The sequence below is a fragment of the Hyperolius riggenbachi genome, chromosome 5, assembly GCF_040937935.1.
Source record: "Hyperolius riggenbachi isolate aHypRig1 chromosome 5, aHypRig1.pri, whole genome shotgun sequence".
Lineage (NCBI taxonomy): Eukaryota > Metazoa > Chordata > Amphibia > Anura > Hyperoliidae > Hyperolius > Hyperolius riggenbachi.
Window position 1 is genome coordinate 396,981,133 of NC_090650.1, and position 19,226 is coordinate 397,000,358.

The 19,226-nt window shown below is 42.8% G+C and overlaps 1 protein-coding gene across 5 annotated transcripts in view; it reads left to right on the forward strand.

Moving 5' to 3' along the window:
* Positions 1 to 19,226, forward strand: part of SLC39A4 (solute carrier family 39 member 4) — a 148,445-nt gene that overhangs the window by 57,623 nt on the left and 71,596 nt on the right. The window contains exon 1 of one of the 5 annotated variants that reach the window (XM_068237877.1): positions 16,187 to 16,651. The exons of the other annotated variants lie outside the window; for them this stretch is intronic. Coding sequence (XP_068093978.1) covers positions 16,457 to 16,651 — 195 coding nt within the window. The 5' untranslated portion in view covers positions 16,187 to 16,456. Of the gene's footprint in view, positions 1 to 16,186; positions 16,652 to 19,226 lie in introns of those variants that run through there. 5 annotated transcript variants of the gene reach the window in all.

Genomic DNA, 19,226 nt, shown 5'->3' on the forward strand with positions numbered 1-19,226 from the left:
CTAGCTTTACTGGGGTATTTATACTAGCTATACTGAAGTAACTATACTAGCTATACTGGGGTAACTATACTAGCTTCACTGGGGTAACTATACTACCCAACTAACTATACTGGGGCAACTATACTCCTTATACAGGGGCAACTGTATTAGCTACCTATACCGGGGGCAGCTACACCTAGATACCTACTTACCTTCATACTACACTCCAAATCGGGGAAGAGGGGGGGGGCTACCGCCACTAACCACGATTTCCCGCCCCAGAGAAAAGTTTGGTCTGGATAGCAGTCCCCGGGCTGAAAAAGGTTGGGGACCCCTGCTATAGTGCCTTCCCTCTCCTCTCCCGGTGCCCTTGTTGCAGCGGCATCTCCTCCATTTGAATCTCCTGCTGCGGGGGATTCAGAAGTCTTAGGGGGTTGAGTTCTCCCAAAGACAGGTGGTGTCATACTGCACATGCACAGGTGCGCGAGAGAGGATGCTCATGCATGCGCTGTATGGGGTGGCTCTCGGGAGCACTCAGGCTCCTGAAGACTTCCAAAGCCTCAATTCAAAGACGGAGACAGCAGTATTTGACCAAATTGGTTGAATACTGCTACCGGGGAGCCAGCACTGGAACGGGGACTGAGAGAGGAGCGGGAAGGCTCTATAGGACCCAGAGGCTTCCCTTTCCTTAGGTAAGAATCTGACATATATTTTTTTTGTACATTTAAAGAGGAACTTTGTTGAAAAATAGTAGTAGGGAAAAAATAATAATTTTTAATATATAGGTTGACCTATTGATTTCCTTTAATCACTTCAGCCTTCAGTGGTTTTTTACCTTATGCCTCTGAGCAATTTTCACCTCCCATTCATTCGCCAATAACTTTATCACTACTTATCATAATGAGTTGATCTATATCTGTTTTTTTTCTGCAACTACTGTATTTAGGCTTTCTTTGGGTGGTACATTTTGCTAAGAATTATTTTTTTTCTAAATGCATTTTAATGGGAATATTAAGAAAAAATGGGGGAAAAATCATAATGTCTCAGTTTTTTTGTCATTATAGCTTTAAAATAATACATGCTACCATAATTAAAACCCAAGTATTTTATTTGCCCATTTGTCCCGGTTATTACACAATTTAAATGATGTCCCTATCACAATGTATGGCACCAATATTTTATTTGGAAATAAAGGTGCATTTTTACAGTCTTGCGTCCACCACTATTTACAAGCTTATAATTTAAAAAATAATAGTAATATTAGTAATAGTAAGCATGCAGCCATTTTTGTCAGATCCAACAATAATGTCAGAAACCCCTGATCTGCTGCATGCTTGTTCAGGGTCTATGGCTAAAAGTACTAGAGGCAGAGGATCACCACATTACAGCCTATGGCGGTGTCCAAATTTCCAGTGCCGTTTTGCGCTGTTACGCTAAGAATGTACCGTATATACTTGAATGCAAGTTGACCTTGTGTATAAGTCAACTCCAATATTCAACCCTCTTAAGATTGAATTTTTTATTGACTCAAGGATAAGTCTACCCAGTAAAGTTAATGGCTGCACTTGGGGCTCAGGAGGGGTTCATGACTGCACTCCATACAGTATTGCAACCATTAACCCCTCCTGTCCCTTAAGTGCAGCCAATACCTCCTCCAGGCCCCCAAGTGCTGCAATTATTCACTCCCTTTTATTTGATGTGGCCAGGACTTTCAGACTTGTGTTTTCTTGGCAATTCCTTTCCTCAAAGTATCACCACTGGGTAAATTATTGCAAATGGGAATGTCACTACTAGTACACACCTTGCTCAGTGCTGCTCGTGACTCGTATATAAGTCGACCCCTATACTTCTATGAAGTGAATCAGACCTAAATTACTAGACTTACACTCGATAAGGGTATAGGGGGATAAAAGAGACCAAAAAGCTAAAAAGCAACCAGCGGTTATGGATATGAGCTTGGCTTCAGGGGCATATTGACATGATTTGCATATTCGGGAGTGATGCATCATGGGAAACCACAGTCGCCTACTTGAAGCTGAATGATCACAAATGCCTTCTGATTTAAGATTACAAATTATACTAGACCTTTACATTGTCTCTATTTATAGCAAGATGACTGGGGAACGTCCCAGCATACTTGGAAAGCTTGTACTGTAACACTAAGCGTCTGTACACACCCTGTAGTGGTGAAATCTGTTACAAGTGCATGTAGGCTCATACCAACTTACTTGGCTGTTTTCTCCATTTATCACATTAATTGGACAGGTCTCACGCTAAAGGTGTCTACATAGGATGGTTTACACAACATATGGGATGCCTGCTGTGTGACTGGGACATCAGTTGCCACCTATTATTATTTGTTATTTATATAGTGCCAACATTGTGATGATTTACTCAGCTGCCTGTGCAGGCAGGCAGCTTTTTGACCATTGTGTAGGTTTGCATGCTGCAGGACTCTGGAAAGAAGAGCTTCTGTCAGTTTTGCAGCTTGTGCTTGCAGAGGAATTTGCATACGTTGTCATGCAAATTGCCTGGTCACATTCATTGAAGGCATGTACTATAAGTACTATGTCTTTCCCACAATGCTTCGCTGGTCATAAGGAGTCTTCCTGTGAAACACTCGGGAGAGTGTCAGCCATGCTCTTGGTTTGAAGATCAGCTTAGAGTAATTCCTGGAAACTGTGCTAGGCAGATTCCCTAAGTGCATTTAGGATTGTTTATCTGTTTGTTTGTCTCCTGCCCCCCAAGTCCTTCTGAGGTGTTACCCTCTTCCGTAGGCATTGCTGCCTTGCTGGCTACCTTTTCAGCTCTGATGGAGCTTCACTCATATGTAGTCAATGATGATATTATTGTCACAGAAATTTCTGAGTTTGTATCCGAGTCTTCTTTTGAAAGTCCAGTGCCTGTGACCTCCACTCATGATGATTCTCTGCCCGGTACTGGTTTTGGTCTTGTCGTGCCGGACTCTGAGGTTGGCAGTTCCCCGACATGTCCTGAGGTTTCTCCTGTGCTGGTGTACCCCAGTGTGCTCTGTGACCCAGAAAGCCCAAGTGTGCCTCGGTTACCAGCGTACTCAGATGCTTCCTCGGTGGAGACATGCTCTGATATGGCCTGCCTGCTTGCATGCCCAGAAGTGGTCCCTGAAAGTCTTGATCTTGATGGGTGTCCTCATAATTCTGAATCCGGAATTGTCATTGGTTCCATGGGGGTTCTTGGTAATTCTCCATGTGAGCCTGGTGATTGTTCTGCCCTCTTGGGATCTCTGTGGAGCTTCAAAAGGTTCTGGGAGATTCCGGGAGAAATTTTGCTTGGTACCCTGGATAAGATCAACGGTGGCTTTTGTGTTGTAAGGGACACTTCGAACAGGTATTGTGGCAGGTTTGGTATTTTCGGATGCTCCTTGGAAGGTGGTGGGTTTTGTCTGGAGGGTGTCGATGGCTTCTTCTCTGGCGTTCACAGTCCTGATGGGTGTTATACTGAGACTGGTAGTACTGATGGGCATGTTTCGGTGGCTTCTGTTTCCGATGAGGTCGGCTTCGGGTGGACTGACTCTGGAATTGGACCTTGTCGGGCTGCCCCGACCTTCATGAGTCTTCTGTTAGAGTGGTTTGGAGATAACAGTTTTGAGGGTCATCTGGAATTCGACCCTGGAGGGGGGGGGGGGGTACTGTGATGATTTGCTCAGCTGCCTGTGCAGGCAGGCAGCTTTCTGACCATTGTTTAGGTTTGCATGCTGCAGGACTCTGGAAAGAAGAGCTTCTGTCAGTTTTGCAGCTTGTGCTTGCAGAGGAATTTGCATACGTTGTCATGCAAATTGCCTGGCCACATTCATTGAAGGCATGTACTATAAGTACTATGTCTTTCCCACAATGCTTCGCTGGTCATAAGGAGTCTTCCTGTGAAACACTCGGGAGAGTGTCAGCCATGCTCTTGGTTTGAAGATCAGCTTAGAGTAATTCCTGGAAACTGTGCTAGGCAGATTCCCTAAGTGCATTTAGGATTGTTTATCTGTTTGTTTGTTCTGTTGCTGTTGTCCTGTCCCAGCGGTGGTGGACAGGAAATGGTTCTGATCTCTGTTCTTGGAGTATAGCTGGTGCAGCAGTTGCTACCAGCTATCTCTTCTGTTCTGTCTCCTGGGATCGCGCTAGCCACTTTTCGCTAACGCTGTGGATCCTTCTGTTCTGTCTCCTGGGATCGCGCTAGCCACTTTTCGCTAGCGCTGTGGATCCTTCTGTTCTGTCTCCTGGGATCGCGCTAGCCACTTTTCGCTAGCGCTGTGGATCCTTCTGTTCTGTCTTCCTGGATCGCGCTAGCCACTTTTCGCTAGTGCTGTGGATCCTATCTCTCGCTTGTCCCTGTTTTCGTGTGTCTGTCTTGTCTGCTACGACCGCTTGCTGGAGGCTCGGTGAGGTAACCGTTAAGCAAGCGTTCGCGTCCTCTGTTTCATGTTTGTCTGTCGATGGTTAGTTAGGCGTGCTTGTCTCTAATGTGCTTATCACGTGGAGACCGCGCATAACCGCGTGCACTGTTGCGAATGAGTGCGGTGTTCGCGGTTAGCTAGCGTTTGTTATTTTCCATATCTCCTCATTATATGATTTGCTGTGCCTTTGCTATTCTCGTGCTCCGCCTTGCTGTAGCTTTCTGTCACGTCTGGCGATCGCACCTCTCGCGATCGCGTTCCTGCTTCGTATCTGCTGTGGTGTGTGCACAGTCGCGGGTTGGCGACTAGTTTTATGCACACACACACAATCTGTCTCTGTGCTCACTCTCAATCGCTTCTCTTGCGATTACGGTTCTTCCCTTCGTACAATTCCTGTCTGGCGTGTGTGGTAGAGCAGAGGAGCTGTTCCTCTGCACTCCACAGCTCCACCTGCCGTCAGGAATTTCCCTCTGCAGGTGCATTGCACCTACTGCTGGGTTCCTGCAAATGTATACGCTTGTGGAGGAAATCCGCCGTGTCAGCGCACGTCTGGTACGCTGACCACGGAGACGATTCCACAATCGTTACAGTATGACCAGCCAAACCAAAATTCCCAGGGCAGAGGGAACCTTTGATTTGCTTCAGATGTTATTGCCTGAGACAAAAGCGTATGTGGATCCTATTATAGGTAGAATCGCACGCTATATTAAAGCAGTTAAAAAATCTGTACTCGTTCCTGATCCCCACCCATATGGAGATTATTTAGACACCGGGTTGTTTGAACCACCATTCGCCTCATGGGAAATCGGGGCCTTGGTGGAAGAATTTGATTTTGATTGGAAAACCTTTTGCGATTTTTATATCGCAAAAAGCGCGGATGTCCTGAACGATTTCTTGACTCTATGTACCTTTTGATTGATTCTGATGAATGTGATGAGTGTGTTGTGGATCTGGTGATGTTTGTATGGCAGACGATTTTGGATGAATTACACACACACCAATCAATTGATCCCAATAAAGAGGTAAAAGTTTCCCGTTCTGTTCCTGCTCCAGTTCCATCTGTAGACTGTGCGCACTATGATTGTTCATCCTTTGTTAAGTGTGCATGGGAACCCCCGTTTGAGAAATGGGAGATCGAGCTCCTGGTCTATGAATTGGAAGGTGATTGGAGATCGTTTTGCAATCATTACCTTTCTAAAAATGAAGCAGTTTTGTATGCGTGCATTGAGTCTGCGTGCACTTTAAACAAAACTGGTGAATGTATCTCTGACTTTGTGACTCCGCTGTTTGACGTGTGGAGAATGATTTTGGATGAACTACATGCGCTTCAATCTGCTAATTCTTGTAAAAACACATTGTCAACGGACGATTGTTCCAATCCTCTGGATTTAAAGAAAGTGAGTTCTGAATGCATTTCCTTTCCCAAAGCTACTGAGTGTTTGAAGCCTGAGTGCAAGTCGTTCAGAGCAGTTGCTTGTGTGGAAGTTGAACCAGTGCGGTCTGATGTCGCCACCGCACGTATGGCTGCTAAAGGTCTGTGTGGTCCTTTGTCTAAGAAAGACAGATATTTTCCCTCAGGTTCTCTGAGATCGTCCATTTATGAACCTACTATGGGGAAAATTCCTAAGTTATGCAACTTTACGAAAATGATTGATGTATCTAATAAAATTTCTTCTGTTGTTGTCGCCACTTCTTTTGCAAATGAATCTATGCCTTATTCTGTTCACACCTGTGAAGGCCTGTTGCCTAGTGACAGTTGCTCCAGTGTTTCTGTCCTAGATGCCTTGCAGTCTGCTACGCAGATCGCGGAGGTTTGCGCTATGGAAGCATCAGTTTCGCAATCTAAAGCGATCTTGGATCCGCAAATTTTGCGTTCTGTCTCCTCGGATTCGACATCGTTAGCCGAGTCTAAGAGTGAGACAGCACTTTGGTTTTACGAATCTGACTCTGAAGCATTTTTGCTGGGTCCAGAGAAGGTTTCTCTGAGCCTGCCCTGTACCATGAATAACAATATGATGTCCAATCACATTGACATTTGGGAACTCCTTTCTTCCTTTGAAGAGAGTTCTGACTCTCCACCCTGTACTCTGGATGAGTCAATATTTCCTTGTACAATATCTCCTGCAGTGTCCCTAGAGGCTCGTCTAGGTATTGCTGCTATTTTCACCTGTTTTTCTGCAGTTTTGGAATTGCAAGCTAGTTTGACTGCTACGCAGAATTCTGGGTGCAGTGAGATTAAAGTTAGGGAGTCAGGGTGTGGTCCAGTGAATATGCCTGTACATTCCCCTCATGATTATGAAATTCAATCTCAGTTTATGGTGGAACCTTCCTTGGGACATCTGCCCTGTCCACAAGATAAAGTTCCAGTTTTGCCCTGTAACATGGATAGTTCAGAATCCTTCCTAGAAAACTTGAAAAATGATGTTCCTGAGGTCTTGTTTGATGTTCTGGAGGTCTCCGAGTTCCTCCCAAAGGGTGCAGAACTTGTAGGAGATGTCTCCTGCCCCCTCTGGTTAGAGGAGGGATGAATGGAGAAAAGATGCCACCAATGAAAATCTCTGTTGGTGGCAAGGAAAGGAGGTAAGATTCATTTGTGTGCTAAGTTGTATGGCCGTGCAGCAAACTGTTAAAGCTGCAGTGTGCTGAATTGTAAAAAATGGCCTGGTCACTAGGGGGTGTAATGCTAGGAATACACCATGAGATTTTTTGGCAGATAGATGGTTCGATAGATAATTTCCGACAGGTACGATCTGATTTTCTGACAGGTCTGATGATTCTCATAGAAATGAAGGGAAATCGATCGGAAAAACGATCGGACAGTAAATCTGCTGAAAAATCTCATTGTGTATTCCCAGCACAATGGTGTGTACACACTTTAAAGATAAATGAAAGATATCAGACCAATTTTACCCCCTTCCATGTAGTATGAGAGCCACACCTACACAGTCTATTCTATCTATGGAAAGAAAATGGAGCGCACAATAGTGCATTTACCTATGTTTATTTTCAATGTTGATTAAAAGTTGTACTCACAAAAGTTCAAAGTCAAAGCGCTTCTCAGCGGTAAAGCCAACCGCTTGATATCCCCGGCAGGGCGGCAGCAGCGCACTGTGGCCAGCAGCGCGGGTCCCGGTGATTGGGGAAAGCCGTCTCGCTGTCGGGATGGGCGTGGCTGTGGATCAGTAGGCGTGCAGCGTCATTACGCGTTTCGGCGCTCTGCGCCTTCGTCAGATCCGACGACTTTGAACTTTTGTGAGTACAACTTTTAATCAACATTGAAAATAAACATAGGTAAATGCACTATTGTGCGCTCCATTTTCTTTCCATAGATATTCTCCTTCACCCTATTGTTTGGAGCGGCACAGTGCTTTATCCTCACAAGCAAGGAAGACATATTGTTGTGCATGTGTGACTGCAGCTTCCAGAGAGGAGCGCAAGGAATTTTTTGTTGTTTTTTTTTTTTTGTTACAGTCTATTCTATGGAGCTGCACTCCCCATCAGACAGAAATCTTTGCAAGATGATGTGCACAAAGATGCTGTAGACATTCAAAAGATCAGTATCTGCAAAAGATCTCTTCCTGCAAAAGATCTGTTCCTGCAAATTGCATTCATAGTCTATGATATCTGCAGATACTCATACACACCTTGTTTAACAGACTTCGGGCTTGATTCACAAAGCGGTGCAAACTGAAGTACCGTTAGCGGACTTTTGCAAATCGCGGCAAATTGCGCGCTCAGAAGTCCGTGATCGCGCGAATCGCGGCACTTTGCACGCGCAAAAGTCCACAAACGGCACTTCACGTGCTAACTGTTTAGCACACCCGTGCTAAACAGTTTGCACCGCTTTGTGAATCAAGCCCTTCATCTGCATATCTGACAATCATCTGCAGATCTGAAAATCCATCCTGGTGGATCTGATCTGCAGATGATCTGTAGATGATTGCCTGTTAAACAAGGTGTGTATGAGGATCTGCAGATATCATAGACTATGAATGCATTTTGCAGGAACAGATCTTTTCCTGGAACAGATCTTTTGCAGATACTGATCTTTTGAATGTGTACAGCATCTTTGTGTGCAGCATCTTGCAAAGATTTTTATCTGATGGGGAGTGCAGTTCCATAGAATAGACTGTTTAGAGTATGGCTCTCTTGCTACATGGAAGGGGGTAAAATTGATCTGATATCTTTCATTTATCTTTCAAGTGTGTATGTAGCATAAGCCTGTGGTCCTCAAGAGGTTAAAAGAGATGTAATTTACATAAGCTAATCAAGGAGTTTCTACTTCAGGGAGTGTGCCATGACAAACCCTATATGTTGAGTCAGAAGTGAATTTCCTGATCTGACCATGATGCTGCTTTTATGTGATTAATATTCTTGTACTAAGTAAATTAAGCAGAAGACAGAAGTATGCATTACTTATATGATGTGCAAACAGAACTAGATTAAAGAATAAGCCTGTGTGAGAGGTGCCAACACTTGATGAACAGGTGACATAGGCATGCCTGACAACTACAGCCGAATATATTGATGTACTGTTTACACAACTCAGGCTGCCAGCACAGCTAGAAGCAGCTTCTGCAAAACGTAAATACACTAGTGCCTAGATTCTCAACATGTGATTCGCATTTCCCTGGGGGAACTTGAAACATACCTCCCAACTTTTTAGGAGAACTATCATGAAAAATTGTAGAAAAAAAAAAGTTTAAAATATACATATAAAAAGGTAGATTTCTCACATAGTAACATGCACTATAATACTTTTTTTCCTATGTTGCTGTCACTTACAGTAGATAGTGACATATCTGAGTTTTGACAGGTTTTGGACTAGCCCATCTCCTCATGGTGGATTCTCTGGTACTTCTTTTTTTTTTAAAAAGCATTCACTGAACAGCAGTTGCTCAGTCCAACTAGCAAAATGATGTGTAAATGAGTAGCGAAACTGGCCAGCATCTTTGTATAGATCTTTTCCAGAGAATGCTTTTGTAAAGAAATAAGGAAATGCTGAAAACCCCCATAGTCTAGTCCAAAAACTGTCAGAAATCTGTCTGTTAGCTTTTAAATACTGACTGTAAGTGACAGCAACATAGGAAAGGGTAAATTATATTTCATTTTGATCCTGGAGAAATGTACATTTTCTATGTATGTATTTTAAATGTTACAATTTTTCATGATAGTGATCCTTTGAAGTGTACCTGACACAAAATAAGTCTCAGGATTTTTACTTGCTTGGGGCTTCCTCCAGCCCCCTTGGTGCCACTCATTCCCTCGCTGTCTCCCCAGACCGCTCCGGTCCCCTGCTGGATGGTCAGTACACTGGCTGAGTTGCTCTATGTCACGCATGCGCAGCCTGGCCGCATGCCCCTGTCACACTCCCGTAGCCGGGAGCACCTGTGCAGTAGTTCTGTGCTCCGCTTGCTGGCCGCAGCACAGGACAAAGAACAAGGATGCCCCCCGAACACTGCCCAATCTCAGCATCTACACAGTTGAATCCTCAGCTGATGCAGATGCATCACATGGGCTGCTACACCGCCGCTACCAAGGGAACCAGGACGCCATTGTTCCAGTGATGTGGGCTGCTCCATTACCATGGCCATAGATGGCCAGGACCTCATTGCTGCCACAGCTGCCTGCACTTCCAACCATCATGCACGTCAGGCCCCTGTACACACTGCAGCCACTATACACCAGGCCCCAGCAGTGCTTCCTTCAGAGTAGCCAGGCTGCCATCACTCATCAATCTCCTCCAGCACACCATCAATCCAGGAACCTTCAGACTTGGACGGACCTCTGCCAGGCACCCTGGGTCCCAATCTTTGCTCAGGTGAGCTGACACCACTGCTGATTGTGCCTTGGGGTAGCCAGGCCACCATTCCTGGTTCTCACCCCCAGGAAAGCCATACCCACTTGTGCTCCTTGGTTGGGCTCCCCCTGTTCTACAGCTGCCAGCCCCCGCTCCACACCATGGCTTGCAGCACAGTCTCATGTGGCCCTTGCTCCACTTCACCGATTGGCAGCCCCCCGCTTGGCAGAGCAGTCAACCACCATTCCTCCTAGTCTCCTCTGCGGTTTGCCCCTGATCCATCATGCTAATCCCTTGGTTTGGCTTCTGGACTGGCTCCTTGTCTTCCTTGTCCACCGACGAACTGCAGGACTGCACCTCACAGCACACCTACATGGACTGATTTTGCTGGGTAGCGTTTGAGAGATACAGATGGCTTTTCTGCTCAAATCAGCACTTCAGACAACCCCTCTGGTCTTACCTCTGTTGCTACTGGAATGCTGTTATGTGTATCATCTATGCTAGATGCATTCTACTGTACTTTGTCTTTTTATGTGTATTGTCTATTCTTACTGTTTTTGCATTCCTCTGTAACAACCTTTATGCTATATCGTTTAATCACCGACCCTGCCAAAACCAATTCTGGGTATAACCCGTGTTGTTCTCGGTGAATACATCTGATTCTAATGGTGCCCATACACGGTACAATAAAAACGTTCAATTTTCCCATTTACTCAACCAAAACGATCAAATTGAATTAACGTCAAAAAGAATATTTTTTTGTCGATCAACAAGAACGAACGATTATCCCGTTTTTTCAATAAAAAATCTGATCAGACATGGAAAAATCTTTATATTCAATCGAATGGAATAATCGAACAAAATTATCTAATTGAAAAAAATGAAAAAATGGTACTATGTACGGGCACCATAATTCTGATTCTGATTGTATGCACTGTGTTTGCTTGATTACAGTGATTGTATGTTAATTCATATTGATTTATGTAAATTGTCATATGCAGGGTGGATGGAAGTGTATTGGAGGTGTGGTGTAAGATGACACAGAAACTGTGTAAGGGCAAAGGCGTGTGTTGATTAGTGGCCATTCCCAAAGGGTGGGTGCTCTGAGGTGTGGAAAACTCCCACAGGATGTAAATAGCTAAATAGCTTAGGGCAGAGGATATCACACCATAAAGTATACTTATATGTGAACAATATTCACTTAGTGTAGCGCCCACACCACTCAGCCGCTAGTCTGTCAAAGGATCCCCAACCCCTTGAAGAAAATATGCAAAATGATAAAAACAGACTGCGCTAAAAACAATGAATTGCTTTAATCAATAAAATAGGAGTTGATCTAATGATACAGATCCAGTTGCCCTCAAATTAATGTATATGCATATACAGTGGGCTAAAACATGGTAATGTAAATTAAAAAGCTAGGCCTAGCTTTGAGAAAGGGAGGCGTTCCTCCCGAAACGTCAGCAGTGGCTGCAAGTGTGACGTCACAGAATACAGGGGGAGGAGGTGTGGCCAAGTTACGGAGCTGTCAGCGCCGCAGGACTACGCGGTGAATCCATCCCTGACCAGGTGCTCTGCCCCGCACAGCCTCCGCCAGCAAGGGAGCCGGGCTCGCACAGCCCGACATCAGCCTGCGTCTAGACTCTCCCACCTAGCCACCGGCCGGGGCTGGTGAGATTGAGCGGCTCCCCACACAGCACTGAAACACGACTTACGGATCCGGAAGGGTGAGATGCATACAACTTAAGCACTGTGTGTTTCGGGATATTAATCCACATTGGAGAAGTTCTTTATGAGGATGTACTAATACCTAACTCCTAATTACTATTGGGGTCCCCCACCGTGAATTCATTGACATTATATCATTGAGCTCCAACGTGCACATGTGCAATTGAAACCATTTCCGGATATCAGCGTATTATTTTACTGCCCAGTGAAATTCAATCTGCATCCTGCACTTTAGACCCTCAGCGGGTTTGCATTAGTTCAGTTTTTTATTTGTTGAGTCTTTTTAATTTACATTACCATGTTTTAGCCCACTGTATATGCATATACATTAATTTGAGGGCAACTGGATCTGTATCATTAGATCAACTCCTATTTTATTGATTAAAGCAATTCATTGTTTTTAGCGCAGTCTGTTTTTATCATTATACTTATATGTACATTAGTAGCAAAGAACACTTGAACATTAGTAGCAAAGAAAATATTCTCATATTTTTATTTTCAGTTAGATAGCTTTATTTTTATAGCATTGCCTCATTCTCTAATATTTGCAGTTTACACACTACTCAGCATCCTAAATGATTTCACAGAGCAGGCCAGTGAACTTTTGAACTTTCCTCTGCAGAAAACAAAAACAAAATACAGTGACAGACACTTGACATAATAAAGTTCAGAAGACAAAACTCTCTGCCACATTGAAAGTCGTGGAGCTCAGTGGCTCTTTTGCAAAAAACAACTGGAGTTTCTTAACTCTTCCTGTACTGGAAACAATATTTGACTCATATCTCTGCTGCTAATGTTTTATTTCTTAGCTGTACTACACATAACAATAATGATATCATAAGTATATTTTCACTTTAAATTCCCTTCAAACAGATTTAATTTAATCTATAAGGATAGGGATAAACATTATATATACAGTAATGTTTATATATAATGGATAAACATATACAGAGAAAGGGATGTGTGGTAGCCTGGCATAGCTGCTAGCTCTCTCAGTATTCATTGCTGATGGCATCACCTGACAAATGTTGATGGGGACAAACATAAAAGAGGGAGTTGGAGCATCCATTTTAGCTGTATGGCTAAATCCTCTATCAATAATATATTAAAGGAACTTAAAAAAATCTTGTAAAATCTTCTATGATTGGTACTGTACTCCCTCTAAACTATTCCAGTGGGGCCTGACTTCTTCTGATATGTGTTATAAGGGCTGTGGTCAGAGTGCAGATCAATTGCACTGCTGGTGGGATTGTCCGGTGGTCAGGACCTTCTGCGTTTCCAATTTTTTTCTGAAGTCCTGGGGAGAGAAGTCCAGATCGACCCTTGGGTTGCTTCGTTCCACGGATATACTTCACGCCTATCTAAACATTCCAAAGCGTTTTTCGCTCATGTTTGTAATGCAGGCGTATCCTTTTTGGCTCAAACCCGAAAAAAACCTCCCCCCCCCCAATCAGCCTTAATCCTTACAATTAAGGAAATATTACTTCTTCTATCACCAACAAGCCAGATACTTTCCTTGGTATATGGAGCCAATGGTCGTCCTGGATTCTGTCCCACTGATCTCCTCACTTAGGGCTTGATTCACAAAAGCATGATAACTCAGTTATCACGCCTAAAAACTCAGTTATCACACCTAAAAGCTTTGCACATGCAAACTCGGGTGCAAACTACTTAGCACCATAGTTTGCACAAGCAAAGCTTTTAGGCGTGATAATTGAGTTATCACCCTGTTGTGAATCAAGCCCTTAATGTTGTTTCGAGCGGTAACCCCACTTTTGCATCATGATTCTTTGGGGTACTATGAATAATATTACTGGTTCTGCACAATTATTGGCTAGGATTGTGACTAAATAGTTTTTTGACCACATAGTGATCAATTCTTACGTCACACAGCAAACTCTTAGTTTAACTATTTTTGCCTTTTGGACGTGACTTTCACGTCCAAAAGGTTGCTGTGCACGTGTGCTCGCGTCGGCGCACTCCCGTGCCACCCCCCTCAGCAGCCCGGAGATCAATGAATGGGAACATGGTTCCCATTCATCGATCTAAGTCCTCAGTGGAAAAACCGACGGCTTCTTTTCAGAGGTGTTTCTGAAAAAAAAAAATCACGTCCTCCTTGTAGTTCCTGTGAGCGAACGTGCTCGCTCACAGGATAGAAAAACAAAAACTCACTAAAACTCACTAAAAAACAAAAACTCACTAAAACTCAGTAAAACTACATGCACATACTTTTAATACTAAAAGACACAATAAATCACATTTAAAATTAACTGTTTACCTCCCACACACAAAAAATACCCAAATAAAATTATTAACTAAAAAAAAAAAAAATTACAATTTAAAAAAAAGAAACTCATAAATAGTTACCTAAAGGGACACTTAAGTCAGAAAAAAATGCGTTTTACTCATCTGGGGCTTCTACCAGCCCCCTGCAGCAGTCCTGTGCCCTCACAGTCACTCACTAATCCTCTGGTCGCCCGCTGCCAGCTAGTTTCGTTTTTGCCGACAGGCCCTCAGGACTAGCCACGCGTAGCTTTCTCCGCATTCCCGACTGTAATTAGCGCTATTGTGGGCCACAACGCGTACAAAAATACGCTTTGCCACATATCTATGCGTTGGTAACGCGGCAACCTTTGCACGCGTTGTGGCTCGCAATAGCGCTAACTGCAGTCGGGAATGCGGAGAAAGCTATGCGTGGCCAGTCCGGTCGGCAAAAACGAAACTATCTGGCAGCGGGGGACCAGAGGATTAGTGAGTGGCTGCGAGGGCACAGGACTGCTGCAGGGGGCTGGTAAAAGCCCCAGGTGAGTAAAACTATTTTTTTTTCTAGCTTAAGTGTCCCTCTAAGGGGCTGAACTTTTTTAATATGCATGTGAAGAGGGAATACAACTAATATATTTTTAAATTATAAGATTGTAAATAGTGATGGACGCAAAACTAAAAAATGCGCCTTCATTTCCAAATAAAATATTGGCACCATACATTGTGATAGGGACATAATTTAAATGGTGTAATAACCGGGACAAATGGGCAAATAAAATACGTAGGTTTTAATTCTGGTAGTATGTATTATTTTAAAGCTATAATGTTCCTGTTAAAATGCATTTAGAAAAAAAATAATTCTTAGCAAAATGTACCACCCAAAGAAAGCCTAATTGGTGGCGGAAAAAACAAGATATAGATCAATTAATTGTGATAAGTAGTGATAAAGTTATTGGCAAATTAATGGGAGGTGAAAATTGCTCGGATGCATAAGGTGAAAAATGACTGAAGGCTGAAGTGGTTAATAGACTTCAGCAGAACTCTATCACAAATCGATCTAATCACAAGCTTTGCAGTGCAATGCTATGTGCCCATTGGTCCTCCACTGTTCCTGCCACGCCCCCCTTCCTCCCTCTCGCACAGAGATTTTTCAGCCTATTTAATTACACTTTCAGTCGATAACCTGTCCAAAATCGATTTAAACTGAACCAATCAGATATACAGTATGTGGGCGCAATAGAAAGTTGGCAGATTAGTTCAAGATGATCATATTGGCCGGAAAAAAATTGTTAAAGCGGACCTGAACTCAGAACTTCCTCTGAAATATACACAACAGCATATTAACCTTTAAAGAAAACAATTTCTTTGTTACAGCTGACATAAATCCTGCAATAAATCTGCAGTGTCTACTTCCTGCTTTCATGAAAGCAGACATAGGATTAACATCCTGCGTTTACAAATTAGCTGCTCTGCCGAGGCAGCCAGCTGACACGGCTGAGAGATCAAATTACAGTTGTGATTAGTCACAGATGAGGAGAATCTAGACAGGCTAAACTCTCTAAATACATACAGGATACATTTCTCTAAGCTTTCCTTCTGTCCTGTACAAGAGTTCAGGTCCCCTTTAAGTGTGTGTCCAGCTTTATATAGCTGATCAAGCATGTGTGCCATCCTTGCCATCAGATCGTATACTGTATTTCGTGTTAAAAATGTCCTTTAAAATCCACAAGAACGTCCTTTTCATATTTGGGCTATATGTGTCTTAATATTTGGCGCTTGCAGAACTTGATTTGCCATTCAGGTTTTGCAGGAATCTCAAGCGCAGCTGTAAAGTGGTTTGAAGTGCAGGTGTGTAATATTTCTGTCTACTCCCCTTGGATTCGGAAAACAGGTTGGACAGGGGAGACGGTGAAGTTCAGCGAGTGATTCTATATAATCTTTCTCTTGCAGCCAGTTCACTTGTGAAGTCACCACCTTCAGATAGAGCAAAGGGTTAAAATGTGATAGACTAGTAAGCTGACTAGTTCACTGCAAAGCTTCCTGGCACGGGGCGGAGGAGAATTGCCTCAGGCAAAGCAGTGAAGGAGGAGGAGGAGGAAATTTATAATGATAATCTGCATTATGGACATTATCAGTGCCGCTCAGCCAATCACAGACTACTGCCAGAAACATGGAGAGTCAATGCCACATTTTTTCCCCTGTCACTTTGTCAACAGGTCGTCAAGGCACTGGTCCCCCACCTCTTCAAGTGCCCTTAGTTGTGAGCCATGCACCTGTCCATCCTGTGGCCATGCATTGCTGTGATGCTGCTGTGTCCTGCACTGTCACTGCAGATAAGCCCCTTCCAGAGGGTGCTGGACCTCTTGTCTCCCGGAGCCTCTTCTCTCAATCACAGCGCGCTGACTGCTTTTATAATGCGTCTGGAGGACCGTGTGCAGTGCGGAAATGTGTCGTGTGAAAAGGTGAGCTGCACGGACCAGCGAAGGGAACCGAGTGCAAAATATCCCGTGGAAAGCCTCAGAGGAATAGTGGAGAGCAAAGTACACAGAACGCCATAAAATGAATCATCGTTCTGTACTGAAAGATAAGAAGCCAGCGGCAGCGTTAGGACTATAGCAGGGCTGTTATTGGGGTCTTTGTGTGGAGTTATTATTGGGGAATCATTAAAGAGAAGGAGTCTAGCACAGAATTAAGAGTGTAAAGTCCTGGGCAGAAATCTGGAGGAAAAAAAATGAGATGAAAGTTTGAAAAGTTGCTCATAGCAACCAGTCCAAATGTATTCTTCCTTTTCCCCCAAAAAATGAAAGATAAAATGAGTTTCAGTGCCAAATGGTTGTTTTGGCAACTTCTCAATTTTTGTCCTGTTTTTTTTTCAATGTTTTTAGATAGTAAATTTGCGATTTGATTGGCTCCGTGTTAGGTTGCCTATTTTTCACAACACGTTTGCTACAAATGTGAATAGATATAATGTAAATAGTTCTGAAATGCAGTTATGATGATGAGAGGGGCAGGAAGATTTTTTTTTGGGGGGGTCTTGAATAAATATAATGTAAGTTGAGGATTCTGGAATAGTGTAAGCAGTTCTAAGACACAGTTATGACGATGGAATGGACAGGAATATATTTTATACGGTCTGGAAAGCAGTTATAGATTTTTATAGGCTAACACATCCAAGAATAGAATTATTCCAGAGTGAATAATTTGGAAAAGAATAACTCTAGAGCAGAGGTGCCCACACTTTTTCGGCTTGTGAGCTACTTTTAAAAATTAGCAAGTCAAAGTGATCTACCTATGTACAATTTTAGGAGCACCCTTCCATATACAGAATGGAAAATGTAGTGGGGTCGGGATCTACCATGAAGGCCTTCGCAATCTACCGGTAGATCGCGATCTACCTAATGGGCACCACTGCTCTAGAGAGATGAGTATGGAACAAAGTCACTGAGAGGTGAAGGGTCTTAGGGTTGTTAGGTTGGCTGTTTTTTGTTGCTTATTTTTTTTTCTTATCAAAATTACCCACTGGATAGAAAAATCATAAATATTTTTGTAGTGTTATTGAGAAAAAAAACGATACTTAAAAAATAAAATAAAAAAAAGTTAAGCAGTTTCTGATCGGATGTGTTGGAAAAATCAGAGAGAAAAATACAAAAACTGAATGTTTTTCTTTTTAATATAAAAAAAAACAAAACAATGATAAGTGTATGGTTCAATGTTTATATTTTTTAAATTATTCGATTAAGTGGTAAAAAAAATCGAAAAAATGGCCAGCTTTACATAATATCATGATGATCCTGAAATACAGTTATTACAAAGTCAGGTTGCTAGAAAACAACTCTTATTAAGAAGTCTGAAATCTATATTGAGATATTTCTTGCTCCATATTACTTGTTATGTAGAAGCTCCCACCTTTTTTTTATCTATATCTCAGTTTCTTTAGCATATAATAATAACAGTATTATTGGAATAGTATTATTGGAATAAATATCTGGAACATACTAATAATTTGGTAAGAGTATCTCTGGAATGGATTTATAACATGATGAATGAAGGGTAGAATTATAACATTTAGAATAAGGAATATAGAAAAAAGTTCCCTGGGTCCCTGGTTCGTATCCCAGCTAGGGAGTCTGCATAGAGTTTTTATATTTTCCCTGTGTCTGCATGGGTTTCTTCCGGGCACTCCAGTTTCCTCCCACATCCCAAAAAACATACAGATAAGTTAATTGGCTGCCCCTAAATTGACCCTACACTACGATACATACTCTACACTACACAATATCTTATACAATAAAATCTAGCTGTGCCTGCGTCATCCACTTTCCCTGTCTGTCCGTCCGAAGCTTTTTTGTAATGCGCATGTGCGCAGAACAGAAAGCCGTTGGGACGGGAGGTGAGGCCAGGGAGCAGGGCGGCCGCGTGCGTGCGGCGGGCACGCGTGGTTAAATCACTACCTAGAGCCCGTTTTCAAATGGGCTTAGGTAGCCTAGTGGACATATAACTACGGTAGGGATTAGATTGAGAGTCCTTCTGAGGGACAGTTAAGTGACTAGACAATATACTCGACAGCACTGTGGAAGATGTCGGTGCTATATAAACACTAAATAATAATAATAAGAGTTTCTGTGAACTTATAGTGGTGACCAGTCCGGCATAAAAATATTACGAAGTTGGAAAGGATCCTTGAGCAGTCATAAAATTAGCTATAAAAGAAAAATGATTCTAGAATAGAGTTTCTCAACATTTTTACGGCATTGACCCCTTTATGAATGATGGTGTTGACCAGTTACTCTATAATGTTTGCAACAAGATCTCAAGTATCCCGAGAAACATATTTTTATTTTTAACTTATTGGGCCATATGCAATTCACTTTTTCACCTGAGTTTTCTCCGAGGAGATAATTTTCATCTTCAATTTAAAATAACTTTTCAGCAATTTTCAACTAAAAAAGTACCAGACAGTAGGTGAAAAAGTACTATCAAAATTGTTTTGAGTATTTTCTTGCTTTCTGGTGGCTTAAAAAGTATTTTATTGACAAG